This window comes from Marmota flaviventris, chromosome 4, assembly GCF_047511675.1.
Source record: "Marmota flaviventris isolate mMarFla1 chromosome 4, mMarFla1.hap1, whole genome shotgun sequence".
NCBI lineage: Eukaryota > Metazoa > Chordata > Mammalia > Rodentia > Sciuridae > Marmota > Marmota flaviventris.
The window spans coordinates 128,422,039-128,442,412 of record NC_092501.1 but is presented as its reverse complement, the minus strand read 5'-3'; the positions used below and the strand labels follow the sequence as shown (position 1 = coordinate 128,442,412).

Below are 20,374 nucleotides of genomic sequence, written 5' to 3'. Positions count from 1 at the left end.
GGAATGTTATGCCACACTTACAAACTTATTAAAAAATTATAATCTAGAGATAGCAATAGATAAAGTACAATTAAATTTTCCAATTAATTATTTAGGAGTTCTATTATCCTCAACCATGGTCCGTCCACCAAAAATTCAAATACGAGTAGATCAACTCAAATCACTTAACGACTTTCAAAAGTTATTGGGAGACATAAATTGGATAAGGCCTTATCTAGGTATACCAACAGGAGAATTGGGACCTTTATTTGATATTCTAAAAGGTCCATCAGATCCAAATTCACCCCGCATGTTAACTCCTAAAGCAAGAAAGGCATTAAAAATTATTGAAACATATATGGAAAATATACATTTGGATAGAATTGATATAAGTTTGCCTTTATTATTTATTGTACTACCAACAAAAAATATTCCTACAGGAGTATTTTGGCAAGAAGGTCCATTATTGTGGATACATTTATCTTATTCTCCTAACACTATTCTTACTAGGTATCCTGAGGCTATAGGACAATTAATACTCAAAGGAATAAAAGCAGCGAAGGGAGTGTTTGGAATTTCTCCCAATAAAATTATTACTCCATATACTATGAATTAAATTGATGAGTTAGCTAATGAGTTAAATACTTGGGCAATAATCATGTGTAAATCTAATGTTTCATTTGATAATCATTTACCATCTAATCCTTTGTTGTCTTTTTGGTCTAAGCATCCTGTAGTTTTTCCTAAAATGACAAGAAAAACACCTATCATGAATGCTCCAAATATATTCACTGATGGGTCTAATAATGGTACAGCAGCAGTAGTTACCCCAGATCAAACTTTTACATTTTTAGTACCCAAACAATCAGCTCAAAAGGTAGAGCTTAATGCAGTTTTACAAGCTTTTGTGATGTTTAAAGATTCTGTATTTAATTTATTTTCTGATAGTCAGTATGTAGTTAATGCTATAGTATCTCTTGAAGATGCTGGTAGGATTTCCCCTTCTTCTACTGTTTTCTCTTTGTTTTCCACTATACAAAGTCTAATCTGGGACAGAAAAGATCCATTCTTTATAGGACATATTAGGGCACATACAGGATTGCCTGGAGCCCTTAGTTTAGGCAATGATTTAGCAGATAAAACTACACATGACATACATATTTTCTCTACATTTGAAGAAGCTACAAATTTTCATAAAAGGTTTCATGTTAATGCTAATACTTTACAAAAGCGTTTTAAAATAACTAAGGAACAAGCCAGACATATAATAAAACAATGTCAAAATTGTGTGACATTTTTACCACAAGTTAATCTTGGAGTCAATCCTAGAGGACTGATACCTAACCATATTTGGCAGATGGACGTCACACACTTGCCAGAATTTGGAAAATTAAAATATTTACACATTATAGTCGATACTTCTTCCAGATTTTTGATGGGCTCCCTTCATGCCGGAGAAAAAACTAAAGATGTTATAGCTCATTGCTTACAAAATTTTGCCACTGTGGGCGTTCCTAAACAGTTAAAAACCGATAATGGTCCTGGCTATACCTCTACCTCTTTTAAACAATTTTGCTCATCATTTGGTATTACTCATATAACAGGAATCCCATACAATCCACAGGGACAAGGCATAGTTGAAAGAGCTCATCAAACTATTAAAACATACTTATTAAAGCAAAAAGAGGGAATTGGAAGGGGGTATATATCCCCCAAAGATAAACTTAAAATAACGCTTTTTACTCTAAACTTTTTAAATTTGGATTCATCAGGACTTAGTGCTGCGGAAAGGCATATGTATCCAAAAAATGTACATAAGCCTAAAGTACTTTGGAAAGATATTCTAACAGGACAATGGAAAGGTCCTGACCCAGTGATTGTCTGGAGTCGGGGGTCTGTTTGTGTTTTTCCACAGGGAGAACAGCAGCCCATTTGGATTCCAGAGAGATTAACTAAAACAGTTTCTACAGATCGAAAAGAAGATGATTTGACTCAAATCCATAACAGCTGATATCCAGAACTCCAGCTTGGCCATTCTTACATCTTGCGACAGTGATTAACCAGGATGCTTTTTTCAATAGCTATTTTATTATTGCATTTTTCCACATCATAAGGTTCTATTTTTATTTTTTGAGCTCATACAAACCTAGGTTAATGTTTTTCTGATCAGTTTTATTTTTTGACTGTGGAGTTTTTAAACATTGCAATGGAGATTTCACCCAGGTAAAGCTACAAGGCCTTTACTATTTTCTTATGTGTTGTACGTTTGTGTACACTCTTGTGTTTTGTGTTGTATGTCTGTATGTGCGTATGTCCATATTTCTTATATGAGGAGCGCTCATGAAAAAATGGATCCGAATTATTATTTTTTTTTTATTCACGTGATTTAAATGGTTTAATTTAAATTAGGTAAACAGCTGTTAAAGATTGTTTTTAAAGGAGGTTAACAGATCTGTTTGTTTACTAATTTAAATTAGGTAAACAGCTGTTAAGGATCGTTTTTAAAGTAGGTTAACAGATCTGTTTGTTTACTTTCACCTTTCCTTTTCATTATATTTAATAATTCTTTTCAGGATAATGTCTTTTTAGCATCATTGCCAGAATTCCCATCTCCATCCCAGTGCCGGTGAAGACAGCTTCTATGATAGCTATCACAGTAAGCTGTATAAACTGATGCATCAATGAATATAACTCAACAAGTAATGCTCAATCAAGGAGTCAACTTACTTTGGGAGGAGACGGATTTTGGGAGGAAATGGACATATTGATAGATTCCTCCGCTTTGAACTGCTTGCAGAACTTGCCTGGACTATGTAACTATCGTTTGGTGCAGCGAATTGTGGTAATGCTGGCATATCTTTGCTGATGGTGTCACTAGTGATGCAATTTTTATTTCCTTGCCAGCACACCCCATGTTAATTGTGGTAGTGCTGACATATCTTTGCTGATGGTGTCACCAGTGATGCAATTTTTCCCAAGGAGCCGTCAATTGGCTTGGTGTCGTGGCATTTCTGTATCCTCCTCCCTTCTGCTAATGATGGTCTAAAATTTGGGGGCCAATGGCTTATGCTGGACCGGTAGTCAGTGACGGGTATGATTCAATTGCAGTGGTATCAACCTAAGACAGGAGGCTGACGCCTAAAGGTCAGTTTTCCAATGACGGGTAAGAACCATATGTTGAATTGGACAACCTACCAGGCACGGTCCTTAAGCCACATTGCTTGTTGTTTAATTAATCAGAAGGGGGGAGATGCTGGGAGCCATTAGCCAAGTAGGTATGACAATTTCCTTGCCAGCGTACCCCATGTTGCTGACATGTTGCAGTGACATTGAATGTAGGTGACCTTGCTCAAGGACCAAGGCAGATTAGGGTGTTCCCGGTTTTAAGATAATCGTGTTTAGGGCGTTCCCAGTTTAGGTTCCAGGTTTAAGGTTTAAGATTATTCCTGCTGGGAATAGGGCGTATCCTGCTGCCTGAGTTCCCCTTGAGTTCTCACGGGATTCAGACAGTATATTTTGGGAGACAGAAGCCCAGTGGGTGTGGATTTGGACAGAGAACGTGGATTTGGGCAGAGAACGTGGATTTGGGCAGAGAACGTGGATTTGGGCAGAGAACGTGGATTTCCCCAGAACGTGATTGTAGACGGCTGGTGTGAGTTCGGGAATAAAGAGTTGCTGTTTGAATCTACAAGCTGTGTGGTGGCTCGTGATTGTGTGCCCAGCCAGACTGCGGCATTTGTGCCCAGCCAGACTGTGGCAGACAGGTATGAAAATTAAATGAAAAACATGAACATGAAGTACTTAGGTAACAGCCCAACACACACTAAGCCTTCTCAATACATGTTGGCTTTTGCTTTTTGCTCATACCATCATCTTGCTCTAATCAACTGTTTCAGTCCATATCTCATACTACTCACTAGATTTACCCCATGCTTCATCCAAAGGGACTGATCTATGTTCTCTGAAAAATGTTTCCTGCTACTCTGGCTTTTTTCAGTTCATGTCATTTCTGGCTCTTAGAACACTATTCTGTCTCCTCTCACTTCCCTAATTTTGTGCTGAAATCCTATTCAATCCTTAAAGCCTGTCTAAATTGCCATCTGTGCAATGAAAACTGCTCTCATTACACCAATCCTACATGATTCAGTAGCATTTGTTCCTTCATATGACCTTATTTAGGTCATATATATTACATTCCTAATTATTAAAAGCAGTAACAATATCTTATGCAAAATTCTATTCCATACAACTTCTATATAGTGCCCTTATGCTCAAGACATATCTGCAATTTCAAAGGATGACATAATGTGTTCTACTTACATATCTGCTGCAGTGTGATTATTCTGGAAAGGAAGGTTGAGAGAACAAGCAGATTCAAGGTGATCAGCTGGTCCCTCTCGGTCCTTGGATTGTTTAATAAGATCAAATAAAGGTGAGTCCTAATAAGGGTGAAACAAGATGACATTAAAACATTATTAGTTAAGTCTGATTTTCTCAGGTATGTATCGAAATCATATTGTTTGACATGTGAAGCACTAGGAATTTTAGGCACAACTAACATTGGCAATTTAGAAGTTAGAATAGGATCATTTTCTCCACCCTTGAAATTCTCAATTACCAATTTTGTACTACACACATATAAAAAAGGAGTAGGAAAATGTATAACTTCAAATGCTAGTACAAGTTGAGTATCCCTTATTGAAATGCTTGAGACTAAAAGTGTTACAGATTTCAATTTTTTTAGGATTTTAGAATATTTGAGTATGTATAATGAACTACTTGGGGATGAGACTAAACTCAAAACTCAAAAAGCGTTTAGGCTTCATATACACCTTTTTTAAAAAAAAAAACATAGCCTGAAGTTAATCTTATACAATATGTTTAGTTATATTTTGTCTGTGACCTATCATATGAAGTGCCATTATGTTGGCATTCAAATATTTTTGAATTTTGGGATGGGGTATAGTTCAGTGGAAGAGACCTCTTAGCATATGCAAGTCCCTAGGTCTGATCCCCAGCACCAAAAGCATTTTTTAATTTTGAAGCATTTCAGATTAGGGCTGTTAAAACTGCATTAGAAGTTAGGGAAAACTTTTCATCAAAGACTCAAAGAAGGAAATAATAAAGATAAACGCAGAATTTAATAAAACAGAAAACAAAGATAAAATAACACTGATCAACATAACTATCAATCTTTTCTTTGAAATAATTAATAAAATTAAACGAACTTCCAATCAGAATAATCAAGAAAAAGAGTAACAGTACAGATAAATAGGATTAGAAATGACAAGTGGGACACTATCACACGCAAAGATTAGATAGATAATGGGACTGTTATAAATAAATTTACATCAAACTTAAAGTATGTGGAAAAATCCTACAAAACATAAACTGATCAAAACTCAACAGAAAAGAAGTAAGTCCTACAACTACTGAATCAGTTATTAAAATTCCCCCACAATGAAAAAGCCAAGTCCTTTGGGTTTTACCTAGAATTCTACCACTCAGAGGACTGATAATATCATTTTTACTCAAAATCTTTTAGAATGAAGTAGAGATATTCCTTATCTTCTTTTATGATGTTAGCATAACATTGACACTAAAACCCATCAAAGACATTACAAGAAGTAAATTATACCCCACTTTCATTCATGAATAGAGATATAAAAATTCCAATCAAGAAGTATTAACAACTCAAATCAGCAGTGTTTAAAAGAAAATTCATTATTACCAAGTTGACTTTATCCATGTTGCAAGACTGGTTCAACATTAGAAAATCTACAATGCAATGCACCTCACTAAGGTAAAATATATTATCGAAGTAAATGTAGAGGCTGGGACATGATGGCATATGTCTATAATCCTAGTTACTTGGGAGGCTGAGGCGGGAGAAGTGCAAGTTCCAGGCCAGCCCAGGCAATTTATAACCATACCCTGTCTCAAAACAAAAATTTAAAAAAGTATAAGGATATAGCACAGTATATAGTGCTCCTGGGTTCAATCCCCATAATAGGACAAAAAAATCAATACAAAAATATTCTCATTCAAAATATTTAATATTTTGTAATATTTAAAAAAGAAAAGAAAAAAAAAGGTAGTAAACTGGGACAGAAGAGAATTTTCTAATTTGATAAATGACATCTACAAACAAAAACCCCACAGCAAATGTTATGTGCGGTGGTGAAACATTAAAAGCGTTCCCCTTTAAAAAAGTCAATTAAAAGAAACCCATGTCTCATTCCTACTTAGCATTGAATTTGGGGGTCTCAACCAGTTAAATTAGGCAACGAAAAGAAATACAAGATCAAAAGACTGCAAAGAAAGAAACAACAAAATACCATTGCCCATAGATATTTGTTAGTATAGAAAACCAAGATGAATTTATAGAGAATAAGAAATATTAGCAATGTTGCTGTCATGATTTCATAATCAATAGAAGAAATATTACATTTCTATATAATCAAAAAAATTCAAAGTGTAATTTTTAAAATATTATTTACAAAAAATAAGACTGGCTGTAAAATCATTAAAAATACTGATTCAAAAACTGTAATTTCCTAGAGGTATATGATTGCAAGTACATAGAGTAGATTCCATAATAGAGGAGCTTTTAGTACTTAATTAAGAAAGATTTCTAAAAAGACTTAAGTCAAAAATGGAAGTAAAAATATAAAATACTATATAACAAGTAGTTTTATTCAATATAAAGAATAGTCTAATCAATAATGTGTTGGAAAAATCCACTAACAATTTGAAAAAAAAAAGTTAAATCATTATATTTTTACAAAATACACACAAAATCACTTTCTTTCATTAAAAAACAAAACTGAAAAAGTGTTAGAAGTAAATATAGGAGAAGATCATTCAAGTTTCTTGTTTATGAAGGACTTTGTGGAGTTGATGAAAATCCATAAATTACAATGATAAATATGAACAGATCTGAAAACATACAAATTGAAAATTTCTATATGACTAAAACCACAATAAATTAAGTTAAACTGAATCTTTAAAAGATAATGCCAGTTAAAGACTGCAAACTAAATGCATACAGTAACTCTCTCTTCTAAATCTCCACTAAAATGGCAATAAAGGAACTTATTTTAAAAGATATAAATCTAATGAACAACAAGAATGGAAGAAGAAAAATGAGATACAAAAATCTGAAACTGGAAAGCAGATGAACAAATAGTAATCTACTTGGTACATGAGAAAAAGTTGGATGGACCCAACAGTTTTTTACTTAAAGCCACTATACAAACCAAATGAACCCCCAAAGGGTTTGGAAGTAGTGATACCAGATACTTTAAGCAGTGGGTCAAGAAGGGGAACAATAACGGAAGAACTGGATAGAAATCCACTGAAGAACAAGTTAGACTTTCAGATACTCTCATTCTTTTCACCTCTCTTTACTGATAGAAACAAACAAAAGAAGCCCAAAATGTTTATTATTTGGAGGGTGCAAAACATCATTCTCTGGATTGGGGGACTGAATCTAGGGAGGAGATAACATACTAAAAATGACAGGATTAAGGATTGTTTATTTAATGAATATTTAATGAATATTGTATGTTCTCTACTGCTTCCTGTCTCCCGATTGTAGAATATTTGCAGCCATGATCATATCCCCCAAGCATGAAACCAGAAGAGTCAGAGTGAGTAATATGATGAATCTAAAAGTCCTAAAGACATCAAATGTAAGTTTTTTGTTTTTTTTAAGGAATTGTATTAGCAAGTCATCACACAATTAAATCCCCCAACCCCATCCTGGTACTCAGAGCTTCTAGCTAATTTTTAGTGATTTACTTTTTTATATATGTAGCAGTTAAATGTCTTAGGAAAGTCTCCAGTATGAAAGTGCCAAAACAAAACAAATAAAAAGCACCTTGAGAGACACATTTAAAGGGAGAAGAAATTTAAAAAGAAAAAGTAAGGCTAAATTATTTAACAGTAATAGGAAATTGGATGTCTAAGCAAGACATTTTAAACATCATTTTTCTTACTCATCTACTTACTCTCAACTCAAAACCACAAAAAGCACAAAGAACTCTTTTTCTTTTTTTTTTAAGGTCAGTAATAGTAAAAACATTTTTCTGCAAAGCTTACTAGTGAAGTTTCTCTCTGAACCTCAGTTTCATAATCTGAAAAACAGGAATAACAGTACCCACTTTGTATGATTAAATGACATAACACCTGATGTGCCTTCACTGTAGCCACTTGGGCATTCAATTCTTTTCTCTCCTTTCAGAGATGTGATGTTTATTTTATTTCAGTCCGAAATATATATATATATATATATATATATATATATATATATATATATATATATATATATATATAAATGTGTTAAAGATGTGCTCCTGACTCTTAACTTTCAGGGGAAAAACATCTATTAAAATTTTATAGTCAGGTGCGGTGTACATCTGTAATTCCAGAAATTCATGAGGATAAGGCAGGAGGATCAACAAATGAGACTAGCCTGGGCAACTTAATGGACACTGTTGAAAATAAAAAATAAAAAGGGCTGGGAGTAGCATAGGAGTACAGGGTCCCTGGGTTCAAAACCCAGAACTGCTAATAATAATAATAATAGTAATAATAATAATTTACTTTTTCCTCTCTAGATAGCAAATAGATACTTGATAAATTTTGAATAAAGAGATGTGACAATCATACAGTTATTATTATATGTATCAGTGCAAAGTTTGATGGTTTTCAACACTTTTTCAGTTCCAGTGGATTAATAAAACATATGCTACCATTTGTTATAGCAGCCACTACAGAAATCAATCAATCAACAAGTACATGAAAAAATGCTCACCATCTCTAGCAGTCAGAGAAATGCAAATCAAAACCACCCTAAGATACCATCTCACTCCAGTAAGATTGGCAGCCATTATGAAGTCAAACAACAACAAGTGCTGGCGAGGATGTGGGGAAAAGGGTACTCTTGTACATTGCTGGTGAGACTGCAAATTGGTGCGGCCAAATTGGAAAGCAGTACGGAGATTCCTGGGAAAGCTGGGAATGGAACCACCATTTGACCCAGCTATTCCCCTTCTCGGACTATTCCCTGAAGACCTTAAAAGAGCGTACTACAGGGATACTGCTACATCGATGTTCATAGAAGCACAATTCACAATAGCTAGACGGTGGAACCAACCTAGATGCCCTTCAATAGATGAATGGATAAAAAAAAAATGTGGCATTTATATACAATGGAGTATTACTCTGCACTAAAAAATGACAAAATCATGGAATTTGCAGGGAAATGGATGGCACTGGAGCAGATTATGCTAAGTGAAGCTAGCCAATCCCTAAAAAACAAATGCCAAATGTCATCTTTGATATAAGGAGAGCAACTAAGAACAGAGCAGGGAGGAAGAGCATGAGAAGAAGATTAACATTAAACAGGGACGAGAGGTGGGAGGGAAACGGAGAGAGAAGGGAAACTGCATGGAAATGGAAGGAGACCCGCATCGTTATACAATTACATATAAGAGGAGCTGAAGGGAGAGGGGGAAAAAAAACAAGGGAGAGAAATGAAGTACAGTAGATGGGGTAGAAAGAGAAGATGGGAGGGGAGGGGAGGGGGGATAGTAGAGGATAGGAAAGAGCAGAATATAACAGACACTAGTATGTAAAAACGTGGATGTGTAACTGATGTGATTCTGCAATCTGTATATGGGGGAAAAATGGGAGTTCATAACCCACTTGAATCAAATGTATGAAATATGATATGTCAAGAACAACTAATAAAAAAAATTAAAAAATAAGTAGTTTAAAAACAAAAAAAAATATTTTTTTTTAGTTTTTGATGGACCTTTATTTTATTTATTCATATGCTGTGCTGAAACACCAGTGCCTCACACATGCTAGACAAGTGCTCTACCACTGAGCTACAATGCCAGCCTCATAGATGTATTTTTTAAAATATATTTTAGTTGTCAATGGATCTTTTATTTATTTATTTATTTATATGGGGTGCTGAGGATGGAACCCAGGGCCTCATGCATTCTAGGTAAGCACTCTACCACTGAACCACAACCCCAGTCCCCCATAATTGTATTTTTATATTCAGTGTTTCAAATTTTCTAGACATCGATGAACTGAATGTCTTTATTTAACTGAAGTAGTATGGGTGTAAATATTCAGCATGAATGGCCCACTCCCATTTTCCTCTCAAAGAGATAGTTTAGAAGATCCTGAGATCTCACAAAGATGTAATAGGACTTAAATATGCTACTAAGTAGGCATTAAACTTGCTTTTTAAATATATAAAACCTGGTTCACATTTTAGAGTAGTACAACAGGATTACACTGAAGTAGTCTTCCTCTGAGGATAAGGTAGGATTTTTTTTTTTTTTTTACCATTAGTCTTGTTTCATGCAAGTATCACTTTTTATTAGTTCATCCCTCCAACACAAATAATCATAGAGATATGTGAATATAGATTTATGATAATAAGTATGTCATGAAAATGGAAATTAATATAGTGAAATGGACAGGAACACAGACTATAGCCATTTTGAAAGGATTCAAACCCTGGCTGCTTATTGACTACTTGACCTCAGGCAAGTTGCTTAATCTCATTAAGATTCACTTTTCTTAACTATCGAGATACTAATGATAATAGTAACTTAAATTATAGTATTATGAGAATTATGTGAGTTAATACATGTTAATCATTTGGTACAGTACTTGCCATAGAATGTCATATACATATTTGAGAGGTAGGCATGTAGCTTACTGGGATCTCTTGCCTAACATGTGCAAGGCCCTAGGTTCAATCCCTAGCACCAAAAAATACATAAATGAGCCAATTTGGAAAGCAGTATGGAGATTCCTTGGAAAGCTGGGAATGGAACCATCATTTGACCCAGCTATTCCTCTTCTCAGACTATACCTAAAGGACTTAAAAACAGCATACTACAGAGACACAGCCACATCAATGTTTATAGCAGCATAATTCACAATAGCTAAACTGTGGAGCCAACCTAGATGTCCCTCAGTAGATGAATGGATAAAAAAAAAATGTGGCATTTATACACAATGGAATATTACGCAGCACTAAAAAAGAACAAAATCATGGCATTTGCAGGTAAATGGATGATGTTGGAGAAGATAATGCTAAGTGAAGTTAGCCAATCCCAAAAAAACAAATGCCGAATGTTTTCTCTGATATAAGGGGGGTAGGGAGGGAGATCATGGGAAGATTAGATTAATTCTAGATAGGGAAGAGGGGTGGGAGGGAAAGGGAGGGTAAAGGGGATTAACAAGGATGGTGGAATGTGATGGTCATCCTTATACAAAATACATGTATGAAGATTTGAATTTGGGGCCAACATACCTTATATACAAATAGAGATATGAAAAATAGTGGTATATATGTGTATTAAGAATTGTAATGCAAAAAAAAGAGTACATGTATAATGGCATAAATTGGCGAGAACATACTGTATGTGCAGAGATATGAAAAACAGTGCTCTATATGTGTAATAAGGATTGTAATGAAAAATAAACAAATAAATGAACAAATAAATACATAAATAAATATTTGGTAGCATGGTTGATTCTTATTTATATCTATAACTGCCATTACAAAAAGGACAATGTATTTGTTCAGATGTGTAAATGTATGCCTCCTTATCTATCCACCCACCCACCTAGGACCTGTTGTGTATCTATTTTGTACCAGGTTCTACATATATAGTACTAGGAAGTTTGGACATAAAAGTAAACAACCCTCCATTTGGCTGATGCTGATAGACTTGAAAAATTATTTTAGAAGTATCTGCCCTCTTCCACCTCACTCAATGTCTCCACTTGATGTCTATTTACAAAATGAACTAATCACCCTCTATACTAAAAACAAAACAAAAAAACAAAATCCTGTTTCTTCCCAGGCTTTCCCATATCCTTAAGTCATTCCTCATATCCAGTTGCCCAAATAAAACAAAAGAAAACAAAACAAACAGGAAGTCATGTTTAATTATTCTTTCTCTCACCTTCTACTATCCAATCTGCCAAGCAAGGCATGTTGGTTCTAACTTCAAAATATATTCCAAGTTTAATTATTTTTACATTGCTAGAGTTTAAGCCATTATTATCTCCTGCCTGTACTATGGCGAAAGCATCCTATAAACCCACATCCATGCTTCTACTCCTGCTTCTACTCCCAATTCTCTTCAACAGAGCTCCCTACTATCCCTGGTTCTCAAAATCCTCTAATCCCATCTCAGAATAAATCTAAACTCTTTACTTTGGTTTGTAAAACACCACTGGAGGTCTGGCCCCTTGCTATTTCTTAGATCTCCCTCTTTACCACTCTTAACTTATTCCAGCCATACTGGTTGTCTTTCTATTCCCTGAGTGTGACATGAGGCTTCCAGTTTCAGAGTTTTTGTATTTGCTGCTTTCTCTGTCTGGAATGTTCTTTGACCAGAGCTTCCCAGGACTCAACCCACTCCATTATTCACATATCTCCATAAACAGCACCTTCTAAACAAAGCTTTCTTGGAACATCTTGTCTGAGAGAGCTTAATTTCCTCTATTTGCTACCCCTCACTCTGCTTTATTTTCCTTACAGTATAGATTGCTACTTTGAATTATATTACGTATTCATTTGTTTACTTGTTTATGAACTATATCTCCCTCACTAGATATACATGAGACAGAAAAGAAAGATTTTGTCTGTTTTGTTCCTATCAGTAATCTCAATGTTTAAAACTGCCTGGCACATTTGAATCAACCAAATCACTGTTAGAGCTAGCAAAAGAGGCAGATGAATGAATGGCTGTGGTCACCATTTTTTCCTCTTGCTTTTGAAAAGAGTATTCCTTACATTTTTATTAACAATATGTACATTTTCTTGTCAAATCCCATTGCATCAACAATGCTGTGATTTACAGTAGTTTATTGATATTTACAAGCACTCATTGCATGTGCACATGTATGTGTATTTCTGAAGCAAGACAGCTTCTCAAAGCAATTTGGGAACTTTCCCTCAAATTTTAAAATCACCATTTTAAGAATATTTACATACCTGGACTGGGAATATGGCTCTACAGACTCTCTATAGACTGGGAATATAATGTTGGAACATGCATGAGGACTGGGGTTCAATCCCCTGCACTACAACAAAAAAAGGAAAAGAAAAAATATACACACATGGACATAGACTGAACAGGATAGTAAGAAGCAACTAAAATTGACATTAGTTATATGCCCATCCAGTGTACTTAGGTAAAGTAACTTACATGTTTCAAGGTCAAGTTAGTATTTGAATGAAGCAGAGATTTAAATTTAGGATTAGCTTTTGGAATGTATCTTGTTTTTACTGTCTTATATTTCTTGCACTTAACTGCTTATCCCATATTATGTTTTGATTTCTTCCTCATACATCTTGATCTTGGCTTAACAAAACAAGTTAATATCAGAGATTAACTGACTGAACTCAACATTAACCATTTTGTACTTACACAAAACCTTCTTAGCATTTTGTTTTCAATGAATAACAAACTAAGTTAACTTAAGAGATAAGAGATCTTGAGAGGAAAGGTTAGAAGGCAAACATTTAAGTAAAGAATAGCTGTGGTCCCTACATTAATGTTGGCATATGCAGCAGATAGTTGTAAAATCCTGCTGAAGAAAAATTAAGGCAAGAATTTTCAGAATTGCCCTCAAAACATCTCATTTATTTAAATTTCCTTTTAAAAATCAGTTTTGTAGTTTTGCTTAATGTTCTTATTCATTGTATCAGTTATTTTAAAATATGATGGAAAGCTTATAGGTTTTACCTACCACAGTTCTTAGGCATGCTGGAAACTTACTAATGTTTAATAAAATAATCTGAAGGCCCTAAAGACAGTCCAAAATTTTGTATTTTAAGGAACTGGATATGTAGAATTCTGGATCATTTTGTATTTAAAAATCTAACTTTTTGTCTTGCCTTGGGCAAAGTTTCTGTGCCTCAGTTTACTCTTTAAATATGTAGAGAATGCCCTTTCTCACTCTCCTTCTCTCACTTTCTCACTCTCTTCTTTGGGCTTTACATCCTGAATAAAGGGCATAGTATAAGCACAAAATATTATTTAAATTATCACAGATATTACACATCTTGGTTCTTGGATGTGCAGACTTTTTCCAATGACAAGTTCTTTTTTAAAAATGCTGTCAAAATTTGTTGAATTACCTTGTCTTTGAGTATCGCATCATGTTTCCAAAATGTATTTTGCAGTTGCTTTCCTGTTCTGTAGACTAGAGTCAAAATCAAGAGTATTTGGGAACTATAAAAAGCATTTTAAAACCTATTTTTTTCCAATATTTTTCACAATCTAAATGTTTAGATTATCTTTGCTTTTTCCTCTGTGTTATAAAATGCTGTCACATTGCTAATACATATAAAAGTTGTTTGCATGGGTGAAATTGATTTAGATTTTTCAAATACTATCATTTTAGGGATATTGAAGTTACTTGTGTTTTTTTAGTGTAATATGTAATTTGAGAATGTGCAATTAAATTCATTCTGAAAGTGAAAATAGTAAAGAAACTCATTGGAATTTTAGAGTACTTAGTTTCTCTGATAGTTCAGTGTCTTTTGTTACTGATATTCAACACTTCTAAAACTATTAGGAAAATATTATGAGGAATTGAAGTTATTTTTCTCAGGTAACAGTTTAAAATATACTAAATATTAAAATTAAAGGCTTCCTGAACAAAATATATTGCAAAATATAGGATGAATGTGAGGGCAAATTCGTGTTGCTAGAACTTATTTTGAGGATCTATGTAAATTTTAATTCATGCATGTCTCTTAGTTAGTAGTCTTGATGTCTTTGCCATTAGAAAATAGAATTTAATAAACTGTTATATACATAAAAAAATAAAACTGCCTGGCAAACAGTAGGGACTCAATAAACACTTGTTGCATAAAAGAATGAAGTGATAAGCTTAAAATGCTCTAAGTTCTCTGAAGTTAATTCTGTCCTAAAGTGAGGATAAGATTAATAGTAGAAATTTCTTATTTATATATACCTGAAATCATATTTTTAATCTATTCCTTTTACCTACTCCTTTCCTCCATGTTTTTTTTCCCTCAAATACTAATCAAGCATAAAATATGCACCTTAGCCATGAAATATATGAACTGTTTCAAAATGCATATTACTTAGAAGACTTTTTTTTAAAGAGAATTTTAATAGAAGACTTTTTTTAAAAATTAAGTGCAGTAGAATAAAATGGAGTGTTTTAGGCAACCTGGAGTAAAACTGAAAGTTATTACCAATATTACTATTAATATGCTTTGGTATTACAGGAAATGAAATGTAAGACATCATGCAAGCTAGGCAAGTGCTCTACCAATAAGCTACACTTGGCCCTTTTTTTTAACATTTTATTTTTGAGACAGGGTCTTGTTGACTTGCCTTGGCTGGCCTCAAACTTGTGAATCACTGCCTCCGTTTTCCAAGTAGCTGGAATTACAGGCATGAGCCACCACATCTGGTTTGAAATTTATTTTTATCAATCAGCCATTATCCACTAAAAAGCAAACATTTACTAAATGCCTACCATATACCAGGCACTGGGTACAGTGGTGAACAAACAGGTGGTTACTATCCAAATGGTGGTTAGACCTCATGGGAAGAGACAGATAGTAACAAGCAAGGAAATAAACATGAGGTGACAAATTCAGGAAAAGGCTATGAAAGAACAGTGAATATTTATGAAATGAATAGAAATCCATATTGTAGGAGGAATTAATACTAAAAGAGGAACTAATACAGTGTGAGAAACAGACATTAAAAGGGGAACAGGGCATGAAAGTTCTTAAAAGGAAGCTAGCATTTCTGAACATGATGTAAGTCAAGGATGCTTTGCCAAATTTTGAAGGAAGAGAAGGTTATGACTGAATGGGTAAGCACATGAAAGGCAGCTTATAGTTCAAAGGTTAGGAATAAACATGCTTGCACTGCAGATGGAGGAGACATCAAATTATCTATTAAGAATGCCCATGACTAAGATGTGAAAATAAATTTTAAAAAACAAACATCCTACAATTAAAAGATCTCCATTAAAAGCAATGCTCCTTGAATAATTTCTACCTATTAACGAGGGCCTCTATACCAGAAAATCAAAATCACCAGATTTTTGCCTATGGGAATCTAATGGGTACACTTCACTCACATATATTATTCCACAATGGCAAATATCATGGCAGGTTTAAACTATTCAGAGTGCCCACATTGTGTGTTTAAAAAATGTTTATTGATTGAATATCATATAGTGTTGTTTAATATAAAAACAAAACAAAACAAAAACTTCTGCCTAGCATGAACAAGGCCCTGGGTTTGGTTATCAGCACTGAAAGAAACAAAAACAAAAAAATAACAACAAACAAAAAAAAAAAAAAAAAAAAGGAAAAGAGAATTGTTAGTAAACATTTCTCCAGTATTTCACTGGCTTTCAGCTTCATTGTTTCTACGTTTAGGTGCACTTATTCTTGAGTTTTCAAGATTTTATAATCCTTGAGTTTTCTAATTCTGAAACTGAAATAAATCTGAAATAGAAGGAATGTGGTCATTAGCAGGGTTTGGGTTCCTGGCAAGTGATTTTTATTGATATGCATGTGTTACTACTTCTACACCTATTCTGGCTTTGGAAACCTCCTGGCCCTTCCTGCCCTGGAGGCTTAAAATCAAAGTTTGAATGGGTACAAGAAACCTGCCATGTAAAGGTAGCATATTGCTCTCCAGGTACAACTGAGTTTCAATACACCCCTCATGATTAGCATTCTCAAAAAAGAGGTCTCAGACAGCTCCCTTGTCTCTTCTACCATTTGAGGTCACAGTGAGAAGACACTATCTATAAAAAAGGAATTGGGCTCTCAACAGTTATGCCTTGATCTTATATTTCCCCTTCTAAACTATGAGATATATATGTTGTTAACAAGCTACTCAGTCTCTTGTATTTTGTTATAGAAGACTCAACAGACTAAGACAGTGTTATAGGAGTTCAGACAATCTAATCATTAATTTTAAGCTTAGACTATCAACAGCCTGTGTCATGCCTAGAATGTCTGCAGGAATTTTCTCTCTTTCCCACTTTTTTTTAAAAATATTTTTTTAGTTGTAGATGGACAAAATACCTTTATTTATTTGCCTTTATGTAGTGGTAAAGGTCAAACTAGTGCCTCACACACGCTAGGCGAGCATTCTACCACTAAGCCACAACCCCAGCTCTTTCTCACTTTTTAATTATAAACTTTGAATATTAAAATATAGGGCATTTTGAGCTGGGGTTGTGGCTCAGCGGAAGAGCGCTCACCTCACACTTGTGAGACCCTGGGTTTGATCCTCGCATCATATAAAAATAAACAAAATAAAGATTTTTGTGTTCATGTATACTTAAAAACATATTTAAAAATATATAGGGCATTTTTCTTAGCAATAAAGATGATAATTTAAAATTTTAAGTTTATAATTGCTTTCTCTGATAATTAGGTGCTTTATTAAACACACATGCCAGGTATCCATTTACCCCACAAGATTATTTTCTAAACTCCTTTCATTTTTCTATTCATTATGAATACATTAAATTTTTTGAAAATGAATAAAAAGTCAAACAAGTCTGAGAGATGTCTCTTTTTTCCCTTAATAAAGAAAACCCTGTATCTATGAGTATAATTATAATTTTAAATTATGGTTCTTGTTAAAAACAAATCACAGAACTAATATTGACTCTGTCCTTTGATCATAAATTCTTTTGATAGTAGAACAAAGGCAAAGCAGATCACCTTAACCTAGTCTCTGTAAACATGAAATCATAATACTGAATGTTAACCAAAAAAAAATTAAACTTTGGGTCAAGCTCCTATCAGGCTATATGTATGAATAACCATGAACATTTGAATATAAGTTATAAAGAAGTATGTGTTAGCTATTTGTCCATAGGTAAATGAAAATTATCAGGGCCCAAACTAGGCAAAAGACCATCAACAAAAAAATGTCTTCCTTATCTCCAGCTTCCCTTTTCTTTGCCCAGTAAAACACAGCTTAGACTGCCTCTCAAATCCTAACCACTTCTATCCCAGGGCTCCAAGAAAAATAACCAACATTTTCTAGAACATCTGGCTTTAGTTTTCAAGTATATTTTGTAACGTAAACTCCTACTTTCTGACATGGCCTGTAATTTATTTGGAGGGCAGTATATATCAGCGTTTCTAAGAAAGCTTTATTAAACACACATGCCAGGTATCCATTTACCCCACAAGATATTTATATATTCAGGAAGGAAAGACACCTACATTTTAGAAAAGTTCTTTAGTAATTGTACCTTCTATCTTTCTTTAAACCTGTCTCTACCACTTCTCTCATATAAAGATGATGATGATGTGTGTGTATACACACAAATGTGTATGTATATATTTCTCACGTGCTTAAGAACTATTAATTGTATTTTTCTTACTCTGATATAAATTTCTGAAAAGAGACTCACTAGCTTTTCCTAAACAGCAATATTGTTGTAACAGCTTTGCTTCTTGAATTCATACATTTCAAATGACCTTCTCACAAGCCTTCCTCAAATTCTGCTTTCGAGAATATTAATAACCCAGGCAAATTTGAGGTCTGTCAAATGTAAAAGTACAGTTTGTATTGTGAAACACAGATAGTCCCTAATCATAACAGTTAATTGCTGGCAGAGCACTTCTCGTTCTCCATTTCCCAGCATTTTGGCTCAAGTAATGATAGGGTACGAAGGCAGAATATAAGAACTATCTTATTAACTTTAGTTTATGAGAATTAATTTTTAACTTTGCCTGTAACCCATAGACACAAATTTTGTGTCAATCAGTGAGGGTACTCTCCCGTAAGGAAGAAAAACCATGATCTTTCTAACATGCGTAATTAACACATTACATTACAATCCTATTTTATTTCCCTCACTTCCAAAATTCTTGTCATGATTTTCTCAGTTTAATCAGAGTATTACTTAATTCTTATTGAGCAGGTACTACATACCATGTTTTATGTTAAATATTTTACATATGTTATCTCATTTAATCCTCATACATTTATAAAATATACTATTATTATCTGCATTTTACAAATAAAGAATCAGAGGCATATAGATTAAGAAATATGCCTATGTTATATAGCTAGCAAATAGGATTCAAACCCAAGTCTACCTGTTCCTAGATCTTGTGCTGTTAGCTACTATACTAGGAGGTAAGACATGTTCCTTTTTTTCTTTCATACTTTCTTTGCCTACTATCATGTTTTCCATCATGTTTCCATGACGTTGTCTACCTCTACAATTGGCTCCACCCTCACCATTCCATCTATCATTCATTCACTCACCCATTCATGTAGAGATGCTAAGAGGAATACCATGTTAATGATAGTATCTACCAGTAGGGTTGTTGGGTTGTTGTGAAAATTAAATAACACACACACAAAAGGTTTAGCACTATTAGAGTTTGGATCTGGAATGTACACCAAAGGTTCATGTGTTAAAGGCTTGGTTACTAGCCTGAGGCAATAGCGGGAGGTGGTAGAACCTTTAGGAGGTGGGACCTAGTGGAAGGAAATAGGCTATTAAGGGAATTCCCTTGAAGAAGATATTGTGACCCCGGCCCTTTCTCTTCTTTCTTTGCTTCCTGGCTGCCATGAGGTAAGCAGCTTCATTCCACAACATGCTTCCCACAATGTCTACCTCACCATAGGTCCAAAAACAATGGAACCAGAGCTGGGGTTGTGGCTCAAGTGGTAGCACACTTGCCTGGCATGCGTGGGGCGCTGGGTTCAATCCTCAGCACCACATACAAATAGAATAAAGATGTTGTGTCCACCGATAACTGAAAAATAAATATTAAAAAATTCTCTCTCTTAAAAATTAAAAAAACAATGGAGTCAAATGACCATGGACCGAAATCTCTGAAACTGAGCCAAAATAAATCTTTCCTCCTTTTAAGTTAATTTTCTCAGGTATTTTGCCACAGTGACAAAAAACAGTCTAAAACAGGGACAGTACATGCACAAAATAAGCAATCAATAGTTCTGCCTTGAAGAGTTTACAGATAACATTAAGTGCTAGGTATAGCACCAAATGCATTACTTACATTATTTCATTTCCATAACAAACTCTAGGAAAAGGTACTATTTCTTTTAATGATTTTATAAGAGAAGAAAAGTAAGTGAAGTGTAAATTGTCCAGTCATAGTAAGCACTGAATCCAGAATTTAGCCCCAACATATTTGCCTCCAGAGTCCTTGTTTTTTAATTCTTATGCTATAGTTTATAGCTAATGAATAAAACAGACAGGTAAATACAAAATAGCAATAGAAAGTAGTAAGTACCATAATAAAAAGAAGCAGAGGGCACAACAGAAATCAAGGGAG

General features: G+C 34.2%; 1 protein-coding gene across 4 annotated transcripts in view; it reads right to left on the bottom strand.

Annotated features, from left to right (window-relative positions):
- Rb1 (RB transcriptional corepressor 1) overlaps positions 1-20,374 on the bottom strand; it is a 161,197-nt gene that overhangs the window by 29,594 nt on the left and 111,229 nt on the right. For 3 of the 4 annotated variants that reach the window (XM_071611499.1, XM_071611498.1, XM_071611500.1), the window contains 2 exons: positions 4,300-4,418; positions 675-722 (listed from right to left, as the gene is read on the bottom strand). In XM_071611499.1, coding sequence (XP_071467600.1) covers positions 675-722; positions 4,300-4,418 — 167 coding nt within the window. The remainder of the gene's footprint in view (positions 1-674; positions 723-4,299; positions 4,419-20,374) is intronic. The other variant, XM_027928767.2, reaches the window with a different exon arrangement.